A 22,643-nucleotide genomic window follows, 5' to 3' on the forward strand; every position below is an offset into this window, starting at 1 on the left:
AATTTGCACGACTGGACATTTTACATTTTTGATTGACAGTTAGCTTATAGACTATAGTCCTGCCGAGTCACTGTCTCACTCTTTTAGAGGTTTTGTTGTGGACCATTTTAAACTATCTAGCGGTCTATCGTGATCTGGTCCAGACTCTTAAGGAGGGTAAGGTATCGAGTTTATCGGTACCGTCAAGCGACCGAGCACATTAAAAAATGGACACTGACAAAAATCAGCGTTGCCGTTGAAAAATGTGTTATCATGTGTTCGTGTGCCGTGAACCACATGCTCAGTGTTATAGATCGTAGTGCTGCTCACTTTACAGAAACAGCAACAATAATGAAGTATCTCTACCTGTAAACAGGGTATATTGCACTAGAGATGCCACAGAGAAGGATGAGACACATCAGGTAGCCAAATTTGCTGTGGCCGCAGTTCTAAACACAATCACTACCAAGCCCCTTGTCAAGAGTTTCTGGCTAGTCCTTTTGCCTAGGGGTGTAGGATTGGAGTAGACGTTACTCGGGCTTGGAACAGGCGGCTGTCCTAATGCTTGGTTGACTGATGGCTTACAACTTACATTTCCATATAAGTTCAAGCAAGCTAGGAAGTAGAGGCAAGGTAGTGAAAATAAAGTCGAATTGCCGATAAGCTCTTTGTCTGTTGTTCTTGGTTTGGCAAGTTCCAGAGAGTCTGATGGCATCGTTAGCCAGAATCCCCTAACCTGCAACCCTAAGGCATTGCTTTTTGTACTTGCTCTTCTATGTCTGAATTGTTGTGTAAGTAAAGATTCGACTTCAGTTCAAAATGACTGCCTTTTCCCTGGTCGAGAGGTCTCTATCTATAATAGTGTGTACTTCGTAGTGGCAGTGTCTGCTCTGCCCAATGCATGATGGGAAATATACTGACTAGAGACATGATTTAGATTGAATTACTTACAAGTTAACATAAGACCACCCCGCCTCCGTGAGTAATGAGATGACATTATCTCGTACAGGCGTATTTAACATCAATCTCACTTGTACGGTTACTAATCCTCACTCTACCCACGTTCAACTTCTTCCTCTTGTCACAAATCGTTATTAGCACTTTAAGGTTAACACTCTGTCAATTTCCCACCCCTTCTTTCCCATAAGTGTAGCAAGAGTACTGTGTAGATTTTCAGGAATAGTATTAATTCTGCAGGTGTGTCTGTTGGCGACCTAGGATGATTATCTCAGAATGAGTATCCAACAAGGAAGTTCCTACTAGAATGAGAAGAGTATGGCCCGACTAAGCATGGTCAGTCAGGATTGAGAGGACGTCATGTCAGAAGTTCGGATGATGAAGAGGCAGTGATTGAGAGTTTCCTTAGCAAAAGGAGAACCTGAAGAAGCGACCTGAGGAGCCTGAGGAGAGGGAGGATGAGACATCTGATGAAAGCCTTGCGGAAGAGGGAGGTGAGCACACTGAGAAAGCCTGGGAGAGGGAGAGGTGAGACACTGAGAAATGCATCTCCTGGGACGAAGGCGAGAGGGTGGGAAGCTGAGAAAGGGCCTGGAGGAGAGGCAGGGTGGACACGACTGAGCAACGCCCGAGGGAGAGGGAGGTGAGACAATCTCGGAGAAGCCCTGAGAAGCGAGAGGCGAGCCTGCAGGAGGGATGAGCACTGAGAAGCTGGGGAGAGGGACAGTGGACACTATGAGGAAGCCTGTGGGGAGGGAGGAGGAGACACTGAAGAAGCCTGGACGGAAGAGGACTGAGACCGCGGAGGTGTGAACGACCTGAGAAGCCGAGGGAGGGAGGTGAGCAACAGAAAGCTAGGAGAGGGAGGTGAGACACCTGCATGTAAGCACCTGGAGGAGAGGGAGGGAGGTAGAGGAACCTGAGAAGCTCTAGGGAGAGGATGGTGGCGAGCCGCTGAGGAAGACGGACGCGTTGATGAGGCCCTGAGAAGACGCTGAGGAGAGGGGAGAGGATTGGAGGGAGCTGTAGAGAGGGAGGTGAGACACTGAGGAGAGGAAGGTGAGACACTGGAGAGAAGGGAGGTGAGATCCTGAGGAGAGGGAGCGCGTCAGGAAGACGACACTGAGGCGAGGGAGGTCAGAGAGGACGGAGGTAGAGGAGGTGAGAGACTGTGCGAGGAGAGGGGAGCGAGAGCATGCCTGAGCGTAGAGACGGGAGGATGAGACTATGGAGAGAGGGAGGTGAGATGCTGAGGACAGATGTAGATGGATAGAGATGCTGAGAAGCCTGAGGAGAGGGAGTGACAGATGATCTGAGAGAGGAAGGACGGTGACGCAACACTAGGAGGAGGAGGCGAGGTGGAGATGCTGAGAGAGCCCTAGAGGAGAAGGGAATGGTGACGAGAAGAATCTTAAGGAGAGGGAGAGTGAGTCGAGACTCGAGGAGGAGGGAAGGTGAGAGAATAGCTCAGAGACAGCATCTAAGAGGAGAAAGGTCGATGGACACTCAGAGGGACGAGCGAAGTGAGCGCTTGAGTGAAGAGAGAAAGGGTGAGAAGCTGAGGAGAGGGAGGGAGAGGACTGCAGGAGAGGGAGTATGAGAGACTGAGGAAGGGAGGGGATGCGTGAGAAGACTTAGAGTAGAGAGAGGAGGCAGGAGAGCGATGAGAACTGAGGAGAATGAGAGACTGAGAGGGAGGGTGAGGATGCTTGGAAGCAGAGACTGAGGTGAGAGAGGAAGAGGTAGCCACGGAGAGCGGACTGAGCTGAGGAGAGGAGGTTGAGAGACTGAGGAGAGGAGGTGAATTGAGGGAGGAGTCGAGGAGAGGGAGTGGAGTAAGTTGCTGAGAGCAAGGAAGTCAGAACTGAGGAGAAGAGGTAGACACTGAGAGAGGAGGAAGACTTTGGAGAGAGACTGAAGACGAGTAGGGAGTGAGCATCTGAGTGAGGAGATGGATGAGTAAGGAGTGAGAGTGAAGAGGGAGCGACCTGAGGAGAGGAGCTGAGGACGAGACGAGAGGTGAAGAGACTAGACGGAGAGATGGAAGTTGAGTGAGAGCTGAGGAGTCAGAGAGGAGTACGAGACCTGAGGAGAGGGAGGTGATGCAGACTGAGGAGAGGGATCGTGAGACGGACCTGAGGACGAGGGAGCTGAGGAGAGGGAGGTGAGAGACTGAGGAGAGGGAGGTGAGAGACTGAGGAGAGGGAGGTGAGATGCTGAGAAGTCTGAGGAGAGGGAGGGGAGACACTGAGGAGAGGGAGGTGAGACACTGAGGAGAGGGAGGTGAGACACTGAGGAGAGGGAGGTGAGACGCCCGAGGAGAGGTGTTTCTACGTATGTAAAGGGACTTACGGTAACAGTGACACATGCATTTCTAGGATCTGATCCCTGCGAGTATTGAACCAATAACCTTGGTGAAATGTAGTGATTTACTTGACGTGTTTGTACCTGTGTCCGTACCAGGCTGGCAGTGGTGCCAAGCGGAACAAGATAGTCCATATCGCCAGAGAGATCATGAGCTCCGAGAATGTATTTGTCAACGTCCTGAAGCTTCTCCATATCGTGAGTATTCTGGCACTTATCCCCTCTCTACATATCTGATAGCCTATCAACACAGTTGTTGTTGTTGTTGTTGTATGAAGCCATCTTAGTCTCCAGTCCTGTGGGTTTGTGTTTGTCTGCAGTGTATAGTTTTCATCTTGTGAGAACTCCTGTATGTTCTCCAGACTGCGCCATGTGTGTTTGAGAGAGAGAGAGATACATACATACATACATACATACATACATACATACATACATACATACATAGCTGGTCTGAGCTGGAGTCACTTAATGGTGTGTGTTGAACTCAGAGCTTGACTGTATGTTTTGGTCTAACCAGTAGTTTTAACCAGTAATTTTCTGATTAGACCAGAATCTGAACAAATTGTAATAGTATAATAGCTGACGTCTAGGTTCAGCTAGGGATTTTTTTGAATTAGTTGCACAAGACTAGTTTATTTTTTCTCGTTGTTTACACATACAGTACATTCCAAGGACTAAGAGGTGGTAGATCTGCACAGGATATGAAGTGAGAGACTTATGCTGTAGGCTGTGCCACAGATGAGCCATGACTGACTGAGTCACTGTCTCTGAAACCACACTGTGGGGGAGAGACAGGAAGTTATGCTGTAGGCATGTGTTTGATTCACCAATCAGCCCTTTTTAACAAAATCAGCAACACTTGTGTCCAGTGTGTCCAGTGTAATAGAACATGTAGTGGTTGGGGGGGGGAAATCCGAACGCTCGCGCGGAGGGGGGGACGGCGGGTGATGGAGCATATTATAATTCATTGATAGTGGAGCGTGATTTGATTTGTATTGGGTGCCCGTGCATGTCACCTAACACCCCCCCCCCCCCCCCCCCCCCCCCTCCCAAGTACTTGAACCTTGAGCCCCCCCCATCTAATGAGAGCAGTGTATTAGATGAGCTGATGAGCACAATGTAAAACTACAGAGCTCCTCTGCCACACGGCCGGCCCTTACAGACAATCTTGTGGCGAATGTTTGTTAATCTTGTAGTAAGCAGTTTCAAACAATGCTGCCCTAGCTGACAGCTCCCCTCCTGCTACCCTCTACTCTTTAAGACTGGGGGGGGGAGGGGGGGGGTCTGCTTGGAATATAGAGGTCAGAGCGAGGATGACTCGTCCCTCAGATCTAAAGTGCACTGAAATGTTCAAAATGTAGAACGTTTGATGTGGTTGTAGCCTAACACTTTTCTGTGTTCTCTAAAAAAAATAGCCACAATATACAGACTCATTCTGTGTGTGTGTGTGTGTGTGTGTGTGTGTGTGTGTGTGTGTGTGTGTGTGTGTGTGTGTGTGTGTGTGGTGTGTGTGTGTGTGTGTGTGTGTGTGTGTGTGTGTGTGTTGCCTGTCTGTCTTTCGTCTGCACCGTCATCCCCCTACAGGACTTCCGTGACGCGGTGGCGAAGGCTTCTCGTCCGAGTGGGAAGCCTATTATAGAGGAAGCTATTCTGAACCAGATCCTGTACTATCTGCCCCAGCTCTACGAACTGAACCAGGACCTGCTCAGAGAGCTGGAGGACAGGGTGGCCCAGTGGTACTGTACTAGTTTAGAACAATAGAATTTTCACAGTACCGTGCCAACCTGAACCGATCTGTGCTGGAACGGACGTTATGTTTTCGTATTGTCCTTTCCAGCAAGGTTCCAGTATCTGTAGTGGATGCATAGCCAGGTCACCTCAGTACAGCTGGTCTTGGATTGACTCAGTAGTGTGAAAAGGGTGTAATTCAAATTTAATYGAGTGAATCAATCTCTATGACCAGAGCCACCACTAACCGATCTCCATCAACATCCCTTTTAATTAATCGTGACGAAGGAATTACACCTACATAAATCACTATCTATCAGTCCTGAGGTAAACCACACATCAAAATCTAATCACGCGGTAAATCTAAGCTTGACTGGCTAAATGTTGCATCTTTCACCAATACTGTGATAGCTCTAACTGAAATAAATCAGAGACTCCATCGCTCTCTCAATGTCTGAGCCTTTGTTTCATTGATCAGGGACGAACATGGTCGTCTAGCGGACGTCTTTGTGAAGAAAGGGCCTTATCTGAAGATGTATTCCACATACATCAGAGAGTTTGACAAGAATGTGGCCCTACTAGACGAGCATAGCAGGAAGAATCCAGCCTTCGCTGCAGTGGTGCGGGAATTTGAGGTAAACGTCTCACTGGGTCAACCCGTTTTGGTGTGTTGTTGCTTGAAGTTGAAGGCGTTGTTTGTGATATGCTTTGTTTGTTTGTGTGTGTATGTGACTTTCTGTCTGTGCATGTTTGTGTCTGCTAGTGTGTGTTGTAAATAATGTTTTTCCGACTCTGTGTCTCAGGCTGGTCCTCGCTGTGCCAGCCTGGCTCTGAGGCATTACCTGCTGAAACCTGTTCAGAGGATCCCTCAATATCAGATGCTGCTCACAGGTACACTGTTTATTATGGGCCGTGTTCCTGGACAATATCAGGATTAGACTACTAAAAAGTGCACAGAGAGATGTAACAAGATTGCTAAATCATTGCACATAATTACCGTAAACAACTCCTCCCACCTTTTAAATCGGTAAGACGAGCAAATTCAGGCATAACATGCCAGCAACAAATGCAGCCACTACACATCTAAGTATAACTGACCAAATCATGAAAGACAATCATTGTAATTTTGAGTGTGGAAGAGGCTAATTCTTTTTTTGTGTTTATCAACAATGACAAGCCACCAGGGTCTGACAACTTGGATGGAAAATTACTGAGGATCATAGCGGACTATATTGRCACTCCTATTTGCCATATCTTCAATTTAAGCCTACTAGAAAGTGTGTTCCCTCAGGCCTGGAGGGAAGCTAAAGTKATTCCGCTACCTAAGAATAGTAAAGCTTTACTGGCTCAATAGCCGACCAATCAGSCTGTTACCAACCCTTAGTAAACTTCTGGGAAAAATGGTGTTTGACCAGATACAATGCTATTTTACAGTAAACTAATTGACAACAGACTTTCAGCACGCTTATAGGGAAGGACATTCAACAAGCACAGCACTTACACAAATGACTGATGATTGGCTCAGAGAAATTGATGATAAAAAAGATTGTGGGAGCTGTTTTGTTAGACCCCAGTACGGCCTTTGACATTATCGATCGTAGTCTGCTGGTGGAAAAACGTACGTGTTATGGCGMTACACCCCCTGCTATATTGTGGATAAAGAGTTACCTGTCTAACAGAACACAGACGGTGTTCTTTAATGGAAGCCTCTCCAACATAATACAGGTAGAATCAGGAATTCCCCAGGGCAGCTGTCTAAACCGGTTACTATTTTTAATCTTTAATAATTACATGGGTAATTTGGGTAAAGCCAGTGTGTCTATGTATGTGGATGATTCAACACTATACACGTCAGCTACCACAGCGACTGAAATGACTGCAACACTTAACAAAGAGCTGTAGTTAGTTTCAGATTGGGTGGCTAGAAATAAGTTAGTCCTAAATATATCTAAAACTAAAAAGCATTGTATTTCGYACAAATCATTCACTAAACCCTAAACCTCAACTAAATCTTGTAATGAATAATGTGGAAATTGAGCAAGTTGAGGTGACTTAACTGCTTAGAGTAACCCTGGATTGTAAACTGTCATGACCAAAACATGTTGATGCAACAGTAGCTAAGATGTGGAGAAGTCTGTCCATAATAAAGCGTTGCTCTGCCTTAACAACACTATCAACAAGGCAGGTCCTACAGGCCCTAGTTTTGTTGCACCTGGACTACTGTCCAGTCGTGTGGTCAGGTGCCACATAGAGGGACTTAGGAACATTTATAATTGGCTCAGAACAAGGCAGCAAGGCTGGCCCTTCAATGTAAACAGAGAGCTAACATTAGTAATATGCACGTAAATCTCTCATGGCTCTCATGACTTCATCATTACTTGTTTTTGTAAGAAGTGTTGACATGCTGAATGCACAGAAATGTCTGTTTTTAAACTACTTGCATACAGCTTGGACACTTATGCATACCCCACAAGACATGCCACCAGAGGTCTCTTCACAGTCCCCATGTCCAGAACAGACTATGGGAGGCACACAGTACTACATAGAGCTATGACTACATGGAACTCTATTCCACATCAGGTAACTGATGCCATCAGTAGAATCAGATTTTAAAAACAGATAAAAATACACGTTAGGGAACAACAGGGGACTGTGAAGAGACACACACACAGGTACAGACACGCATACACATGATAAGACACACACACGTACATATTGTTTTGTGTGGAAGTAGTGGAGTAGTGGCCTGAGGGAACACACTTAATATGTTGTGAAAAGTGTTATGAAATCGAATGTCATGTAATATTTGAAATTGRATATAACTGCCTTAATGGTGCTGGACCCCAGGAAGAGTAGCTGCTGGGATCCTTAATAAATACAAATTATTTGAGGGAACAATGTGAAGCAAATTTGTGAAGTAAGCTAAATGGTGTCACATCGCCATCTACTGGTCAAAGACATTCAAAACATGTCGAGAATTTTCCAGCTACTCCTCAAGCCACTCATACTCAGATTTTGAAGCTTGGTCCAAATCTGATTTGATGACATAACGAGCTTTAACATGTCAGAGGGCTTAGCATCGCACGAGACTAATGTGAAAAAATGTCTTTCACCACATCACTCTTGTATAATTCCATTTCACAAGCACCTTTTTGGTTGTTGTACGTCAGGATTTTCACGGTCCAATTACATTACAAGAATTTCCAATACAATTCAAGGCACTTGTCCTGTGTAGTAACAAAGGCACCTGAATTGACCTATTGACCTGCTACACTGTTCCTAGTGAAGTATCATTGGATAGAATATGTTTTTATGTTCTCTAAAATGGTGTGTCATTTCAGACTACCTGAAGAACCTGTCTCCAGACTCGGCAGATTACAAAGACACACAAGGTAAAGCAAAACACTCGGTATCATGGTCAAGGATGTCCTCTGCATAAAATCATTCTAAGACTTATTCCCCTCAACAGCACAGGGGGGTCTCAACATTTATTGTAGAGAGCACGACAAACGTAGTAGCTGTAATAGACAGAAGTGAACCAGAAAGTCTGGGGCATTAAATGTGTTATATTAGTAATAATAATAGTAGCCTAATCCCTGTATCTCCATATCCACCCACAGCTGCTCTGGGCATCGTGAAGGAGGTGGCCAACCATGCCAATGACATCATGAAACAYGGGGTGAGATAGAAGAACATAGTTTTACTCGTCTTTTTAAWTCACTGCCTTTATGACTATAGCTGTGGTGGAATATTCACTCTCTTTTGTTGTTGTTGTCCTCTTTTCTCTCAGGATAACTTCCAGAAGCTGATTCAGGTTCACTGCCTTTATGACTATAGCTGTGGTGGAATATTCACTCTCTTTTGTTGTTGTCGTCCTCTTTTCTCTCAGGATAACTTCCAGAAGCTGATTCAGGTTCAGTGCCGTCTGAACGGACACCGTGAGATCGTCCTGCCTGGGAGGGTGGGTATCTGCAGGGACCTCCCTGGCTCACTGATAGGAATTTGGGTTCTTCATTGATTATGGATTGGCTTCTAAAGAGTTATAGCACTGGTGTCTGATGTGTGTTGTGTTACTGAAAGAGTTACATCACTGGTATCTAATGTGTGGTGTGTTACTGAAAGAGTTACATCACTGGTGTCTGATGTGTGGTGTGTAACTGAAAGAGTTACATCACTGGTGTCTGATTTGTGGTGTGTAACTGAAAGAGTTACATCACTGGTGTCTGATGTGTGGTGTGTAACTGAAAGAGTTACATCACTGGTGTCTGATGTGTGGTGTGTAACTGAAAGAGTTAAATCCCTGGTGTCTGATGTGTGGTGGTGTTCCAGGTGTTCCTGAAAGAGGGTGTCTGATGGTGGTGGTGGTTCCAGGTGTTCCTGAAAGAGGGTGTTCTGATGTGTGGTGTGTTCCAGGTATTCCTGAAAGAGGGTGTTCTGATGTGTGGTGTGTTCCAGGTATTCTGAAAGAGTTAAATCCCTGGTGTCTGATGTGTGGTGTGTTCCAGGTGTTCCTGAAAGAGGGTGTCTGATGTGTGGTGTGTTCCAGGTGTTCCTGAAAGAGGGTGTCTGATGTGTGGTGTGTTCCAGGTGTTCCTGAAAGAGGGTGTTTGATTGGGTGTGTTCCAGGTGTTCCTGAAAGAGGGTGTCTGATGTGTGGTGTGTTCCAGGTGTTCCTGAAAGAGGGTGTTCTGATGAAGCTCTCCAGGAAGGTCATGCAGCCCAGGATGTTCTTCCTGGTGAGTAGGAAACAAAATGAGCCTTTCTTAATTTGACTGGTTCTGATAGTGCCTTCTGATTCGTCCCTACTGAACACTACCCAGCTGTGTCTCCTTCCTTTCTCCCACCACATGTATCGGAGCATGAGATTTGATTATAGCCGTGTGAAGTACGGGTGCTTGAAAACATTTTTTTTCTCCTCACAAAAAGACTGCTGTATGAGCGGACTAAAATAGTCGTCAGCAGTGTGGGAAGAAAAGATTCTCTTCGCACCTCATAGGTCTGATAGCAACAGGCTCAGAGACCGTTTCTATCTACAAGCCATCAGACTACTGAACACTTYAACTGCACTGACCACCTGCTCTGACTCTCCACACCTTAGCACACATGCACTCACTAACACACACACACATATACACACTACACTACACCACACACACACTGAGTATACCAAACATTAGGAACACCTCCCCTTTTGTCCTCAGAACAGCCTCAATTCTTCGGGGCATGGACTCTACAAGGTGTTGAAAGCGTTCCACTGGGATGCTGGCCAATGTTGACTCCAATGCTTCCCACAGTTGTGTCAAGTTGGCTGGATGTCCTTCGGGTGGTGGACCATTCTTGATACACACAGGAAACTGTTGTGTGAAAAAGCCAGCAGTTTTGCAGTTCTTATCTCAAACCGGTTCGCCTGGCATCTACTACCATACCCCATTCAAAGGCACTTCACTTTTATCTTGCCCGTTCCCTCTTTGAATGGCACACATACACAATCCATGTCTCAAGGCTTAAAAATCCTTCGTTAACTCGTTTCCTCCCCATCTATACTGATTTGAAGTTGGTTTTACAAGTGACATCAATAAGGGATCATAGCTTTCACCTGGATTCACCTGGTCAGTCTACAGTGCCATTGGAAAGTATTCAGACCCCTTGACTTTTTCCACATTTTGTTAAATTACAGCCTTATTCTAAAATGGATTACATTGATTTTTTTCAGCAATCTACACACAATACCCCATAATGACGAAGCGAAAACAGGTTTTTAGAAARGTGTGCGAATTTATATTTGCAAATTTACATAAGTATTCAGACCCTTTGCTATGAGACTAAAAATTGAGCTCAGGTGCATCATGTTTCCATTGATCATCCTTGATGTTTCTACAACTTGATTGGAGTCCACCTGCGGTAATTTCAATTGATTGGACATGATTTGGAAAGGCACACACCGGTCTATATAACGTCCCACAGTTGACAGTGCATGTCAGAGCAAAAACCAAGCCATGAGGTCAAAGGAATTGTCCGTAGAGCTTAGAGACAGGATTGTGTCGAGGCACAGATCTGGGAAAGGGTACCAAAAAATGTCTGCAGCATTGAAGGRCCCCKAGAACATAGTGGCCTCCATCATTCTTAAATGGAAGAATTTTGGAACCACCAAGACACTTCCTAGAGCTGGCTGACTGGCCAAACTGAGCAATCGGGGGAGAAGGGCCTTGGTCAGGGAGGTGAGTGACCAAGGACCCGATGGTCACTCTGACAGAGCTCTAGAGTTCCTCTGTGGAGATGGGAGAACCTTCCAGAAGGACAGCCATCTCTGCAGCACTCCACCAATCAGGCCTTTAGGGTAGAGTGGCTAGACGGAAGGCTGTCTTCAGTAAAAGGCGCATGACAGCCCGCTTGGAGTTTGCCAAAAGGCACCTAAAGATTCTCTGGTCTGATGAAACCAAGGTTGAACTCTTTGACCTGAATGCCAAGCGTCACGTCTGGAGGAAACCTGGCACCATCCCTACGGTGAAGCATGGTGGTGGCAGCATCATGCTGTGGGGATGTTTTCAGCGGCAGGGACTGGGAGACTAGTCAGAATTGAGGCAAAGCTGAAAGGAGCCAAATACAGAGAGATCCTTGATGAAAGCCTGCTCCAGAGTGCTCAGGACCTCACACTGGGGCGACGGTTCACTTTCCAACAGGACAACTACCCTAAGCACACAGCCAAGACKACAGAGGAGTGGCTTCAGGACAAGTCTCTGAATGTCCTTGAGTGGCTCAGCCAGAGCCCGGACTTGAACCCGATAGAACATCTCTGGAGAGACCTGAAAATAGCTGTGCAGCAACGCTCCCCATCCAATCTGACAGAGCTTGAGAGGATCTGCAGAGAAGAATGGGAGAAACTCCCCAAATACAGGTGTGTCAAGCTTGTAGCGTCATACCCAAGAAGACTCGAGGCTGTAATCGCTGCCAAAGGTGCTTCAACAAAGTACTGAGTAAAGGGTCTGAATACTTATGCAAATGTYATATTTCAGTTTTTTTATTTTAATAAATTAGCAAAAATGTATTGATGAGGAAAATAAGGCTGTAACGAAATGTGAAAGGGGTCTGAATACTTTCCGAAGGCACTGTATGTCATGGAAAGTGTCTATGTACACTCAGTGAAATTCATGCTACACACACATCACAACACCTGCTTCCGGACTTTTATTATTATTGCTAAATACTGCACAATTTAAACACTAGCCCCCGCAATCCCCCCTTCCCCAAAGGATGTGTAAATATTGGACTATAAACTGTGCTTTCCTGTATTATAATTATGCAAAAATATATATTTTCTACTGAGCCATTTAATTTACATTCTTATATTTTATTAGTTCTTATTGTTGTTGCATTGTTGAAGGAACCTGCAAGTAAGCATTTTGGTGGATGCCGTATACCATGTGTATCCTGAACAGACGACTAATAAAACTTGAAACTTACTCTCGAGTGTTGGTGTCTCGATGAGCAATTCCAGTGAATACATGTTTTTTTCGTTTGTTTTTTCAACCAGTTCAACGACACATTGCTGTACACCACACCTGTTCAATCTGGCCAGTTCAAACTCAACAACATGCTGTCTCTGACTGGGATGAAGGTGAGAACTCATTAACTGTCTGAAATTGCACCCTATTCCCTATATAGTGCACTACTTTAGACCAGGGCTGGCACCCTATTCCCTATATAGTGCACTAATTCTGGCCAGAGCCACATAAAGCAGTATGGATCAATTTCAGATGAGATTATAGTTTTAATGTTCCACCACAAAACTATGTTATTTCTCTGGTAAGAGAACTTGTAATAGTTGTTATGTTAAAAATGTATGTAATTGTAGGTCAGCAAGCCCAGCCAAGAGGCCTTTCAGAATGAGCTGACCATTGAGAGTGTGGAACGCTCCTTCATACTCTCTGGCAGGTAAGAACCGGTCACAATATAGAGCAAGTTGTAATGCTTCATATTTAAGCAATAAGGCCTGAGGGAGTGTGGTTTATACCACGGCTAAGGGCTGTTCTTAAGCACGATGCAACGCGGAGTGCCTGGATACACCCCTTAGCCGTGGTATATTGGCCATATATCACAAACCCCCGATGTGCCTTATTGCTATTATAAACTGGTTATCAACGTAATTAGAGCCGTAAATATAAATGTTTTGTCATACCCGTATATGGTCTGATATACCACGGCTGTCAGCCAATCAGCATTCAGGGCTCGAGCCACCCAGGTTATAATACTGATTATAAGCATGTATGAAGCTATATAATCTCTTATAAAAGGGATTATTGAACATGGCTGGTGGCATTTAGTCAGGATCGGTATGAGATTATTATAAGACATTATAACAGGGTTCATACATTCTTATGACAAGGGCACATGACCCTTTAGTCTCTAAGCTCTGATGCTGCTGCTGGTCATTAGTAGCCTACCAAACTTGCTTAACTGCCTGATACTCAGCACTCTATTGTCCTCCTAATCACAATGACATCAATGCAAATGTTTTCGAAAATCTAATCAAGCACTTCATGAGAGCTCATGTTGCGCAACATTTCTATAGGCTATGCAATTGTGCGAGAAAACAGAGTGACAGCCTTTATTAAAAAGAATAGGATCCCATCAGCTTTCTATAGGCCAGGCCTACTACATTTATTTCTCAGCTTTCCTAATATTTACCACCATGCTTATATTTACAACAGGAGTYTAGCCTACCTGGCTGGCATGAAATTAAACCCCGGGGAAYAGCGTCCTCCATTCGTTATTTAAGTGCATAGATGACATGTCTTTTTCCCTGCTGCCCCTGTTTCAATACAGGTGCATGATAATGGTCCATTCTAATTCAAAACAAATGTCACACATATATTCTTTTGTATATTTTAAGACGAGATTAAATTAAGAATAGTCCGATGGGTGACAATATTAGCCTATCACTTGTGACTGATATATTATCACTTGTGAATGATGCCCAGCATAAGAAACAATGCCTTCGAAAACATAGTCGCACACCTCAGGTAGCCTAGCCCATAGGCCTATTTGAATAAGGTTTGTATCACACCTCAGGTAGCATAGCCCATAGGCCTATTTGAATAAGGTTTGTATCACACCTCAGGTAGCATAGCCCATAGGCCTATTTGAATAAGGTTTGTATCACACCTCAGGTAGCATAGCCCATAGGCCTATTTTAATAAGGTTTGTATCACAACTAAAGTGGCCAAATATCTTCTTAAAATGAAGCACATTAATCCGCTTTACAAGGGGTGTAGAGCCTAACTAGCATACATATGCCTGTCTCTTATACACATCTAGATGTGTATAAGAGACAGAGTTTAAAGTTTAGGGAAGATAATTTTCACCATAAAAAATGCACCTTTTATAATAAAAGCATTACGTGCATAATTGCATTGATAATGGCTTTTGATAATGGTGTTTTTCCCGCTAAATTTATAGCCTACTACCATGTGCGCATTGCTGCCCTTTTATAATGTGAAGAAATAGCCTAATAGTTTATCAACATGTTATTTTAAACGTTCTAATCTGTTGAGTCGGCCACATTGCATAAAACAGGTTTGTATTAATTTGGGATCTATCGCATCCCACAACTGTCCCAGACTATGTTTGGAATATTTATTTCTCGCACAGAATAGAATAGGTRAACTGTTGTACTATGGGGAATAGTATATTGACATYGACTAGTACTTTTGCTGTTTGTTAGGCCTACTCATCTTGTTGGCTGACGAAAAAATATCTTCAATATGCAACTCGTAATTGGATAAGGACGCGCACGGTTGTGTCCCGGATGTGTCCGTCTTAATTTGTAGCCTATAAGAAAGACCCGATCACGTGACGGAGAGCGGTGCGAGTGAGAGACGCTTCAGATTGCGCCGCACACACAGGGAGAAGAGCACAACACAGCACTCCGGGCCGCAAAAGGCATTGATTTGTTTATGGTGCGTTACCGCAACAAAGGGGATGCCGTGTTGAAATTCGAGGCATTATTAAGTACTTGTCAAATTGTGAATGATAGACTATTGGCGTGTGTACAGCCTGCGCAAAAKAACTAAGCAGAGCTCATACCTTTCAAGCRACTTTATTTCAAATCATCATAATGGATTTATTGTGAAGGTGTAGGTTATATTACATGGATTTATTAGCCTACAATCCTTGTGTGGAAGCCAGGAGTTGCTAAATGTGTTTACGTTAATTAAGGGTAAATTACCGTGAGACCGACAGTTATTTGCTTGACAATCACTGGCTGACGAAATTTCGTGACCACCACAGCCCTAATTACAACAATTATTTTAAATAATTGTAACTGCATAATAATACATTAAACCTGCTGGCCTAGTAKAGTGTTACCCATCTATTTAACCTTGAATTAAACAATAATTTCATGTCTAGTTCAGCAGTAGTCTGACACYTCCTGTCTTCTTCTACTGTAGTTCTGCGGTTGAGAGAGATGATTGGCTGGAGGCCATCTCCACAGCGATCAATGACTACACCAGGAAGAAGATTTCCTTCATCTCCAGCAAGACTCTGGAGGAGGTAGTGATGACATAATTATAGCACATTATAAGGGGATCGTACATGACAAGCGTTACGATGCATTATAACTGCGTCATAGTGCATTATACCTGCAGGCTTTGAATAAGGTATTACAGAGGGGTTGAGATGGGGAGAAGACAGAGTTCTATTTCTCACAAATTGGACAATAAAGTCTATTCTGTTCTATACTATTCTATTCTATGTGCAGACTGGGTCTGAGGACAGTGACAGTGGAGCCTCTTTGGGTTCTAAGGCCCCTATCTGGATCCCAGACCCAAGGGCCACCATGTGTATGGTCTGTACCTGTGAGTTCACCCTCACCTGGAGACGACACCACTGCCGAGCCTGTGGAAAGGTGAGGGGTGCAATTACATAGAGTATTATTAAGAACATTTGAATTAAAACATTATTATACCGTATCGCTATGGATGAGGGGCGTCTTCCACTGGGACCACAGAACGTACAGTATGCCTCAGTGMGTTTAAGAATTTCACACACAATCATTAAGAAAGGCTGTACCATTTGGTTTATGTTTGAACCTTCCAACRTTTTGGTTTATGTTTCTGTGTATGCAGTAGATATAATGTCATTGCAAATATCGCACACTCTAGAATGCCCTTCAAGCCAATCAGAAACGAGTATTCAACAATGCCGTGGTATAGTAATTCATGTTTGTATACCATCTATAGGTGGTGTGCCAGTCCTGCTCCTCCAACAAACACTGTCTGGAGTATCTGAAGAACCAGCTGGCCAGAGTGTGTGATCAGTGCTTTATTGTACTACAGCAGCAGAGAAGTAAGATGTGTGTGTGTGTGTGTGTGTTAAAGAACCAGCTGGCCGTAGTGTGTGATCAGTGCTTTATTGTACTACAGCAGCAGAGAAGTAAGATGTGTGTGTGTGTGTGTGTGTGTGCTGTCTCTTATACACATCTAGATGTGTATAAGAGACAGGCTGGCCGTAGTGTGTGATCATAGCCAGCAGAGGCGTAAGGCCTGCCTCCATGTAACACACTGGTACACAGTAGAGGGCCCAGTGCCCTAGCCTCTATCTTTTTGTGTTCACGCCATACGAGATGAGGCAACCACTGACCAGTATGACACAGTGATTTGCTTCTTTGTTCACTTTGGGTCACCATGATCATCTGTTAGTTGTCAGGGCTACACCACAGTATACTATGACAATAAACGTGTCATTTGCTGCATCAGCAATGTATTTGGACACAAGACCTGCAGGTGATAAACCAAACAGAACAGCAGATTCAGAAGCCATTTTTTTTTTTACAGATTACCACAAGTACCTCCGAAAGTATCTCCAACAATGACGTGATGGATTGGCTTTTAATATGTAATAACATTCTTGATGGAAAAAGATCCTATGTGTCGTTTTAATCAGAAAAGGGACTTGTCCCCCCCCCCCCCCCCCCCCCCCCCCACACCCACACACATCATTTTAACATGGCAATGATTTATGTCAACGTTAATCTGGGGGAGTACATGTCCAGTAGATCATGAGACATCAGTACAGATTAGAATAGATCTTGCTTCCAAACAGTGGTTCATTGATTGATTGGTTTACTTTATTAGATGAATAAATAGATGCAGAAGAACACTGTACATTTTGGGTCCAGTCATTAAGGATGTTTCTTTTGTCCGTTCCCCTTTTTTCCAGGTGAAAAGGCCCTGTCTGCAACTCTCTCCCCTGGTGGAAAATCCTCCTTTGCTTTCACCAGGAAAACGAAGAAGATCCCTGCTGCCCTCAAGGAGGTGACTAGTCTACCACTCTAAAGTTCAATCAGAGTCGTTCGTATTCATTAGGGAACAGTGACACCATAGTAAAACGTTTCATAATGGACAATTAGCATTTCAGATTCAGATATCTCCCCGGTTCAGACTGTTTACATCCATTCGGTGCCCATTTGAACACGACCGATATGTTACTGATGATTAGTCAGTGACGTTATCCAATGATCTTTGCTGTTTTCAGGTGACAGCAAACACAGACAACTCGTCTATGAGTGGTTACCTGCAGAGGTCAAAGGGCAATAAGAAGCAGGGGAAGAGGCTTTGGTTCGTCATCAAGAACAAAGTCCTGTATACGTACGCTGCCAGTGAGGTAGGTGCTGCCGTAGACTGTATTGTAAATACATCTGATCAAGATGTTGTCAAAGACCTTCTCAATGTTTTCTACACCTGTTACTCACATAACACTCATGCCTCTGCTATTCTATATTTTGAGACATTATTTCAGTTCTGTTCTGCTATAGTTTTTTAAATTATTTTTTTATGATAAAGATAAGTGTTTGAGTAATTTAATTCACCAAAATCCAACTTCTCTTTCTCTCTCTCTCCTCTCTCGCTCTCTCTCTCTCCTGTCTCTCTCTCTCTCTCCTGTCTCTCTCTCCCTCTCCTGTCTCTCTCTCTCTCCCTCTCCTGTCTCTCTCTCTCTCTCTCCTGTCTCGCTCTCTCTCTCTCCTGTCTCTCTCTCTCTCCTGTCTGTCATAGGACGTGGCAGCGTTAGAGAGCCAGCCATTGCTGGGCTTCATGTTGAAAGAGGAGGAAGAGGGGGCAGGACCGGCAGTTCAGAAGCAGCAGTTCAAGCTCTATCACAAAAACACGCTGCATTACATTTTCAAGGCAGACGACAGCCAAACTGCCCAAAGGTAGAGTACAGAAGGATTGAATGCCAATCATATGATGCTGATTCATTGAATATATTAGACCATTAAAAAAAAAGAAATGCATACATAAGGGAGGCTCCAGCCGGTGACGCCTCCAAATACAATTTAAGAAAATCATCAAGGATAACACAAAACTTAAAAGCTTATTTCCATTGTGGTCCTTTTGAAGAGGGAAGGGGGGGGATGCAACAAGGTTATTGATTCCAGGGTTATTGATTTAAGGGCTGGGGAGATGAGCTATAAGCGGCAGTACTTCACTTTACCTCTAAGAGTTATTTATTTACCCCTTATTTTACCAGGTAAGTTGACTGAGAACACTTTCTCATTTACAGCAACGACCTGAGGAATAGTTACAGGGGAGAGTTTACCTGAACATAATATTGCAGCTTCTCTATAGGATACATATTTGTTCCCGCTTAAAGATGTACACATGCTTCCCAGCCGAAACAGTTTGTGCATATATTATGATGACATTTTGTGACGTTTTTGTTCGTTTTGAACTTCGGTGAGGTGTTTTTTGGCTGTTCGGGCACACAAGTTTTTTTCTGGAGGCAAACCAAAGTACGGAGCTGAAGTCTACGCACCTTTGTCGGTGATTGGTGAACAGTAGGGATTCTTCAATAATGTATTTGTCATTGAACAAGAGACGAATCGTTTTCCTGCATATTTTTTAATTGAAAAATACTGCACCAAACATTTTAGTTAGATGTAAAATTGCGCAAAAATGTAAATTAATGACAGATTTATTGAGTTATCTTCGATTAATTCAGATTATTTTGAGGAAGTGTAACTGGCTACGACATCTCAAAATGGACAAACAGTACTATTGCTACCCCCCCCCCCCTTGTTTTTCAAGCGAAGGTCTTTTAAGAACTGAAGCATGCCGATACCATACTCTCAACTGTGATACACATACGTGATAGCCTACTAACTGTGTTATTTGTCTTTGACAGATGGATAGATGCGTTCAAGGAAGCCATGGTGCTCTAACCATCATTCCCTGTGCCTGCAGTCGATGCACTGTACCTAAGCAGTGACCTTATGAAGGTGTGGCCGTGTCACTGCTTGATGATGTGAATTTTGTAATTGTATTGTAATACAATGAATATGTCTCTACTGAAAAACAATAAGAGCACAGTGGAGGCATTAATTTCTGATGCAAGCATACCTATATCCCCAATGAAGGATTTCTAAGCAAAAATGAAATACACATTTTTACTGTTGATATGATGCAGATTTTTGGGGTGGGATTATGGGTCATAGAACACAGGTGGGTCGTTCCATCAATTAGGTGCCATTTTGAGCAGTGTAACGTGGTGAAACAAAACGTTTGATTTCACCTCATTTGAACATTTTATCATGAAGAGCACATGTTCAACTTCAGAAAAAATAAAAATTTTCCATCTCAAGAGGTTGAATAAAAACTATACTATAGTATAAGTGCAAAATAAAGTAACAGGGTTGGCTGTGACAGGGTTGGCTGTGACAGGGTRGGCTGTGACAGGGTCGGCTGTGACAGGGTCGGCTGTGACAGGGTCGGCTGTGACAGGGTCGGCTGTAAGCGGTTCGGCAATTTTCATCTTTAAACAACCATAAATCCCCTTGTGACAGGAGGAATAGAAGTTTGTTGTGTGCCACAGGGATGAGCAATTGAAAGTAAACTTCAGATTTTTGTTTTATTTTATTGTTAAAACATTTCTAGCCTGTGTATGTCAACCCATCAATGTGTAACAGGGTTGACATGTTATGTTCGACCCACTCACTTTTCCACTTTAAAACCCCAGAAAATGGCCAAAATGAGTAGAACCAGCTTACCTGCTTATACACTATGGTTTGAATATTATATATTTATTTTGCAGAACATTTTATTTTAAGGAATAGTTTCACCATATTAAAATGAGAGTTCAGCTCACATAACAGGGTTGACAAAATGAGGGACAGACGTAAATTAATCACTAATCACATTAAATAAATACATTTTCAGAAATGACTTTGTCAAAGTAACAAAATAACTAGAGCTTTACAATGATGGTGAAATCTTGGATAAATGTTGGGATTAAAGTGTGTTAATCTTCATAGACGTCATAGATGGTCCACGGAGGGATGACAAATTTCTGCATTTTGGCACTTTAGCAAGTCTTTATTTATATGAAAAATATGTTTTTATTAAATTATCCATGTGCTATATATTAAAGGGCACTTCAATTTTTTTATTTTATTTAACTAAGCAAGTCTGTTAAGAACAAATTCTTATTTACAATGACGGCCTACCCCGGACAAACCCTAACCAGGACGATGCTGGGCCAATTGTGTGCCGCCCTATGGGACTCCCAATCACTTCTGGTTGTGATACAGCTTGGAATCGAACCAAGGTCTGTAGTGACGCCTCTAGCACTGAGATGCAGTGCCTTAGACCGCTGGGCCACTCGGGAGCCCAAAATTAATATAACGGGCTTTTAAAATGCAATATTTGGGCACAATTTCTACTTAAAATGTCAGAGATGCAAAAGCCACTTATTTCGTGGATCAACCCAGGTGCTAAAGTCACTATACATGGTGGAAGACCATATTTGGCCTTATTTTACCAATGCAAATGCCGTCAGCCCTCTCATCTCTTGTACATAAGAGCTGTAGAGTTTTGTTTCAGACATGTCATTGCTGATGACATCTGCATTTTTAGTATTTGCCGTTAAGGTTGATTTGAATATCTTATTTTAATGCATTATGCAGAACAGTCAAATAAATGTGTGGTTTTATCACAGGACTTGTTCTATGGAATGTTGTTGATACATAAGACCTCTTATCATCATGCCATTGCAGTAAGGTCATCAGGGGGAAACACAACGTGAGCATAATTCACATCAATACAGCTTTATCTCAGACACTGCATTGAGTAGTACAGACATGTCTGTTTGTTTACGGGCACCTGAAAAACATTGATGCATTTGTGTGTGTGGGGTGGGGAATTCACTCATGAACACATGGGCCTTTGCACTTGTTCTGTGGAATGAATAAATCAAATCCCAACAGTTTACCTCTCAATATTCCTTTATTAGGCACTAGAGCACTCGATCCTAGTTATTAAACTCTAACATTTTGCTATCATGGATACTGATTTTAAATAGAATTTGAAATAAATCAAGTTTACATGTATTTTATATTTACTGGTCTGATTACCCTTTTCTGCACTATGTGCCTATTTTAATAAACACTTGTCGTATTTTCGCTGTCTCATCTCTTATGCCATCAACAGTAGGCTAACGGGACAGAATTGTGGGCCTGGGATAGAATTCCCGTCTTGTTTTTTCTGACGGTGCAAACTAGGCTATTTGATTGGTTTAAAGAAAATCTCAGAGATCTTAAATTGTGGGAAGGATACTGTAGTTTGGTGGTCTAAGTGATTAGTATCAAGTTCTGAATAATCTCTATGATTGCCCTTTACTTTGAACAGTTCTCCTCCTCTCACCTTTTTCCTTCGCTTGTGTACTTCAGTGCACAACACAACAGCTGTCTGTGACCAGGCGAAAAAACTTTTCCAAGCTAAAACTTCATACCATAACTGCTAACCGCTACACACAGCCTACATCGTTGTCACCATAATTAGCTAACGTCATTGTCAACATAGCTACTAAAACTAATGCGTTAGTAAACCCGCTACAATCATGCAGTACAGTGTACAGCAAGCAGTTTAGCACTTACACCGGAGGGCCCGGTGGCAATAAATTAATACAACTAAAAGCTTACCTTGACTTGGAAGAGTTCCTGTGTTGGATAGCCTTAGCCAGCTAGCTAACATAGAATCCCTCTCTGTTTGATTAGGCTAAACTAGCTAGCTGCATTTACTAGCTAAGTACAGTAAGTGAAAGTGGGAAAAAAATACAACAAAATATAGCTAGCTCTCTCATCTCAACTACTCACCACATTTTATGCACTGCAGTGCTAGCTAGCTGTAGCTTATGCTTTCAGTACTAGATTAATTCTCCGATCCTTTGATTGGGTGAACAACATGTCAGTTCATATTGCAAGAGCTCTGATAGGTTGGAGGACGTCCTTTGGAAGTCATCATAATTACTGTGTAAGTCTATGGAAGGGGGTGAGAAGAACTATAGGTCTTTACCTAGGATCGGGTCCAACTTTTGGGACCCTAAATAGACCTGGGGCTTTCCCAACTGGACCCGTCGTGAATATATACATTTTAAAAAATAGAGACCCGTTCTAAACGGACCCGAGCACAACCAGACCCCTTCTGAACGGACCCGAGGACAGCTAGACCCGTTCCGTATCGATCTGGTCAGATCCAGACCCGATCAGATCCAGACCCGATCAGAGTGAGGGAAGCAGCAGAAAATTCTTTATTCTTATTTTTTTAAAGCTACTTTGTTAACCG

General features: G+C 43.4%; 1 protein-coding gene across 1 annotated transcript in view; it reads left to right on the top strand.

The window, feature by feature from the left end:
• The window catches only part of LOC111962800 (FYVE, RhoGEF and PH domain-containing protein 6-like), a 27,225-nt gene extending 5,940 nt beyond the window's left edge, over positions 1–21,285 (top strand). Inside the window, exons 4-20 of the mRNA XM_023986126.2 lie at positions 3,400–3,498; positions 4,885–5,036; positions 5,507–5,663; positions 5,832–5,919; positions 8,370–8,420; positions 8,649–8,707; positions 8,918–8,989; positions 9,696–9,764; positions 12,560–12,643; positions 12,881–12,960; positions 15,477–15,579; positions 15,788–15,934; positions 16,269–16,374; positions 17,248–17,342; positions 17,563–17,691; positions 18,081–18,238; positions 19,210–21,285. Of these exons, the coding sequence (XP_023841894.1) occupies positions 3,400–3,498; positions 4,885–5,036; positions 5,507–5,663; positions 5,832–5,919; positions 8,370–8,420; positions 8,649–8,707; positions 8,918–8,989; positions 9,696–9,764; positions 12,560–12,643; positions 12,881–12,960; positions 15,477–15,579; positions 15,788–15,934; positions 16,269–16,374; positions 17,248–17,342; positions 17,563–17,691; positions 18,081–18,238; positions 19,210–19,246 (1,686 nt within the window). The 3' untranslated portion in view covers positions 19,247–21,285. The remainder of the gene's footprint in view (positions 1–3,399; positions 3,499–4,884; positions 5,037–5,506; positions 5,664–5,831; positions 5,920–8,369; positions 8,421–8,648; positions 8,708–8,917; positions 8,990–9,695; positions 9,765–12,559; positions 12,644–12,880; positions 12,961–15,476; positions 15,580–15,787; positions 15,935–16,268; positions 16,375–17,247; positions 17,343–17,562; positions 17,692–18,080; positions 18,239–19,209) is intronic.
• Positions 21,286–22,643: the final 1,358 nt, after the last annotated feature.

The sequence above is a fragment of the Salvelinus sp. IW2-2015 genome, linkage group LG4q.1:29, assembly GCF_002910315.2.
Source record: "Salvelinus sp. IW2-2015 linkage group LG4q.1:29, ASM291031v2, whole genome shotgun sequence".
Lineage (NCBI taxonomy): Eukaryota > Metazoa > Chordata > Actinopteri > Salmoniformes > Salmonidae > Salvelinus > Salvelinus sp. IW2-2015.